General features: G+C 38.4%; 1 protein-coding gene across 2 annotated transcripts; it reads right to left on the bottom strand.

The window, feature by feature from the left end:
• Positions 1–449: 449 nt before the first annotated feature.
• Positions 450–4,190, bottom strand: LOC141642038 (pentatricopeptide repeat-containing protein At3g58590). Of its 2 annotated transcripts, XR_012543157.1 has the most exons (2): positions 1,670–4,190; positions 450–1,179 (listed from the first exon to the last, which is right to left on the bottom strand). XR_012543157.1 is itself a non-coding variant. In XM_074450699.1 (1 exon), exon 1 carries the CDS (start codon positions 4,100–4,102, stop codon positions 1,811–1,813), a length of 2,292 nt encoding a protein of 763 aa, XP_074306800.1. In that variant the 5' UTR covers positions 4,103–4,190; the 3' UTR covers positions 1,492–1,810. The 2 variants fall into 2 exon arrangements, 1 of the variants encoding a protein (XP_074306800.1); XM_074450699.1 differs by lacking the exon at positions 450–1,179 and having other exon boundaries at positions 1,492–4,190.
• Positions 4,191–4,550: the final 360 nt, after the last annotated feature.

Here is a 4,550-nt window from a genome sequence, read left to right as displayed (position 1 = left end):
TAGATGATGCTTAACACTAACAACCTAAACCCTAACTGCCTAACAACATCACATGTAATTCCTAACTATTTAAGCTTTCACAAATTTACTTAAGCATCTTACACAAGCATTCTAGTTGTCGCATACTTGCATTTTAAAGCATGCAAATAAGAGTGTCACACACAGTATCTCATCAAGGAAATGAAACTGAGATACAATGTAGATCAATAGTTACCATCTAAATACAGCTCCAAATCATAAGATCAATGCACCGTTTTAATTACACCATAAGATCAATGCACTGAGATACAATGTAGATCAGTAGTTACCATCTATATACAGCTTGCAAATCATAAGATCAATGCACCATTTTAATTACACCATAAGATCAATGCACCGTTTTACTTCCAATACTCTATTCAGATAAAATAAGAGACACGACAAATGTCATTCACAAATTTACTAAACCAGTTAACCAACACATTCTTAATCCTAATGTTTTACATTAACTCAGTAGTTCCTTTCCAGTTATGATGGCATTTGCTTAACTTGACGTGTGCCCTCTGCACACTATCAAATTGGGCTTACAAACTCTGTAACAAGACACAAGCTCTAAATTTCACTATTGTGTTTATGTCTTTGACTCTCAGCTTCAGGATATCAGGTAACAGACATACAGTTCCTGGTTTTGGTAGAACAAGTTAAAATTTACTATTTGCTTGCTAACTCGGAGAATAATGTGGTGTTTATTCCAAACTAAAATGCAACTAAACGGTTGAAATTGGGCATGCGTAATGAAAAGAAACCCTGCAGAAATGATTTCAATTTAAAAACACAGCAAGTTGTAAGAGAAGAGGAACTCCTAGAAAAACACACATTGGTAAAAGAACGAGAGTACTCTGATAAAATAAGAAAACACACATTGATAAAATAAGGGAGACCTGATGAAAAGCTTGAAGCCTTGAACATCGTCCAATGGAGATATGGTCAAAAGTTCTATTTTTCCAACCAAAACCTAAACTAACCATAAGCTATTTGACGACTACAATGAGAGACCGGTTTATTCCAACTCTCAAATTCAGCAAGAAGATTTTTCAGAACCTTCCTGGTTCACCCTTCCCACCCGGCTAACATTTCGCATCCTTCGACTCGCTTCCACAAATGTTTACTGAGTAGCCATCTTCCTCAGCATGTTCAAACCTGAAACCTTGGAGCAGAACGGTCAACTTACAGTAGCATATTGGATGCAAAATCCAAAAGCAACTTACACAGACGAGTACATTTGTAAAATCAGCAGATTATACATACTTCTTCTGGCTTATTAACATAAGGAAAAGGTTTCTCCTTTAAATATTGTTATGTTATACATTTTTCCCTTATGCACTGGCATATATATATACCTTATGATGGGAGTCGTACATAAAATCTGATAAAAAGGAGCAAAACTTAACCCAGTAATAAAAGAGCAAAACCAACAATTGTATTTTAAATAGCAGGTCAAGAATAATTATGACACCAGCCAATTAACTGTAATAAATCATCTGAGGTCAAAATCAAAGAAATAATTAGAACACTGACAACTACTTCAATCTTGCAAGATTCTCGAATTGTGATTGAGGAGTGTATAGGCTAAAAATTACATGATGAAAAAAGGAAGTTTATCAACTCAATAGTTACTCTAGTCTCTTACCCATGCAAGAATAATTTGCTCTTGCCATATCCTATACTCCGTGGTTGACAAAGTTATCTCCACGAAATGTGACATCGTATAATAGGCTTTTCCAGGTTGTGATTCATATCATAATCAGCTACAAATAATTGCTGCTATATTTCATTGAACAACCATGCAGTGGTCCTCCTTTTCTTGCTGCCTCGCCTTCCATCTCTTGCAGCCCTCCAGAAAACTACGCCATATGACAGCATTTGGAGGGAATGGCATGCTAGTAATGACTTTCTCAGCTTCCTTCAAGTGCCCATGTCTGGCTAAAAGGTCCACCACACCGTGATAATGATCCATCTTAGGCTCAATCCCATACGAACTGTTCATTCGTGAAAACAGCTCCATTCCTTCCTTAACCAACCCTCCATGCCGGCATGCTGATAGCACAGCCACAAATGACACGTCATCTGGCTTGATCCCTAGGAGCTCCATTTCTTTGAACTTCTCTAGAGCCTTCTGAGCATAACCATGGTGCCCAAGAGCAGAAATTGCAGCCGTCCATGTTATAATATTCTTATTTGGTGTGACATTGAATATTTTCATTGAATCTTCCAAACATCCACATTTAGCATACATATCCACTAAGATATTGCATACGAACGAGTCGCAATGTTTAAAGTTGATTTTCATCAGAAGACCATGTATAGAACTACCTAAACTAAGACTGCGCAAACTAGCGCAGCTACTCAAAATACTCACAATTGTATGATTGTCGGGATATAAACGACTTTTCAGCATGTGTTTAAAAAGGTCAAATGCCTCACTATGCTGACCATTGTGAGAGCAAGTGGACACTAGAATGTTCCAAGAGACCATGTCCGGTTCATCTAAAAAACAGAGAATCTCCAGAGACTTATCATACTGACGATTTCTGTTATATGCAGCAGCTATGACGTTGGTGGAAACTACAGAAAGTTGTGTCTCCATAGATTTGGCAAAAACCAATGCCTCAGTGACCGATCCATTTTTGGCATACGAGGTAATGAGAGAACTATATACGTACTCATTTTTTGTGTACCCCATTCTAAGCGCGAAACTATGGAGTTCCTGTATCTCAACAAGAGAACACACTTTTAGCACGGAAGATAACGTGATCTCATTAGGACAGTAACCTGACCGATGCATCTCTTGAAACAGGGTAGTAGACATGATATGATTTCTAGAAGTGAAAGCTGCAATCAAACAGTTCCATGAAACCACACTGATATCACGGATTTCATCAAAACAGCGCCGAGCAGAATCCAATAAATCACATTTACCGTAGAAGTCAACCAATGCAGTACCCACAAAAACATCATTTTCGATTGACTTTTTCATCACCTTCGCGTGAACATATTCTCCAAATGCTGGTGTTAGCATATTGGCACAACAATTGATGACCTCAACATATGTTGTACTGTTGGGCAAAAGTCCTTCAGAATATACACGCAATAGAAGCTCTAATCCCCGGTCAGGCGACCCACTTTTCACACATGTCCCGATCATGGTATTATACGTCACCACATCCCTAAATGGCACCTGTTCAAACATTCTTTCTGCTGAAGATAAGTCAAGACACCTCGCATACAGATTAATAAATGCATTTGAAGCAGAAACACAAAAATCTAAACCGTTTTTAATCACTAAACTATGTACTTGTTGTCCTAACTCTACCGCCTCTTGACCCTCAAAACCACTCAACAAACCCACAACAGTGCTCTCAGAAACAACATACTGCAATCTCATAAGCTCGCGAAACAGAATCATCGACTCTTCCACACACCCATGACACCCTAACAAAGAAATAATCGAATTCCACGTCACCAAATTCTTCCAGGGCATGTCATCAAACACTCGAACAGCCTCATCAACACACCCATGTCTACCAAACAACCCAATCAAAGCAGTCCCCACACAAGGATCCCCATAAAACAAACCATTCTTTACCACCAACCCATAAACAACACACCCCTTCCTCAACTCCAGCCCACGACACGACAACAACCCACCAAACGTAAACTCATTCGGTCTAAACCCACAGCCCCACATACCACAAAACACTTCCCAACTCCCCTTCACCCACCCGCTTCTCCTATATCCACTTATCATAGTATTATAAGACACCACATTTCTCTCAGGCATTTCATCGAACACCTTCCGTGCAACACGAATCTCGTCAAAACCCGTATACAACGACACAACATTGTTAGTGAAGTAAATGGGTTGTCTCGTAAAGGGTCCAAGTGTAATATTGAGCGCATGGAAGGCGTGTAACGCTTTGAGGGTTCGAGATTGCGCAAATTTATCAAGAATGTTGTGGAGATGAGCATCTGGGCAGACATTAAAAGGTTGAAGACGGATTAAATTGGAGGAAAGTTGTGAAATTGGGAAGATTGAGCTTCGTTTGATGGTGAAATTGATCATAAGCTAATATGGATTACTCTCACTTCATAAACGAATACAAACTGTTGGAGTTGCGCGCCAAATTTGTAATGGTAATCATTTTTTACTAGTTTTTGAACCCGTGCACTGCACGTGTGGAAACGAAAAGTATTATTGAAAGTAAAAACTTACATATTTTTTGGATTTAGTAAATTATTAAATTTTAGAAAATTTCACTTTGTCTACTACCCATACACTTTTGATAAGTTTGTGTTGCTTAATTTTATTCGAAATAATATGATTTTTTTGTCTAGCACACATACACTTTTGATAAGTTTGTGTTGCTTAATTTTATTCGAAATACTATGATTGTTTTTCTCGACTTTTGATAAGTTATTGGCAAGTAGTCGAAGTAGGCGGCTGAGGTAACTTAGACTTGTCAAAATTGAGCTGATCCAAATAACCCTATACCCGACACCCAAATTCAGGA

Source organism: Silene latifolia, chromosome 2 (genome assembly GCF_048544455.1).
Source record: "Silene latifolia isolate original U9 population chromosome 2, ASM4854445v1, whole genome shotgun sequence".
Taxonomy (NCBI): Eukaryota; Viridiplantae; Streptophyta; class Magnoliopsida; order Caryophyllales; family Caryophyllaceae; genus Silene; species Silene latifolia.
This window is presented reverse-complemented; position numbering and strand designations above follow the sequence as displayed.

Coding starts and splice junctions, on each gene's coding strand:
- LOC141642038 (XM_074450699.1), bottom strand. CDS start 4,102: ATGATCAATTTCACCATCAAACGAAGCTCAATCTTCCCAATTTCACAA.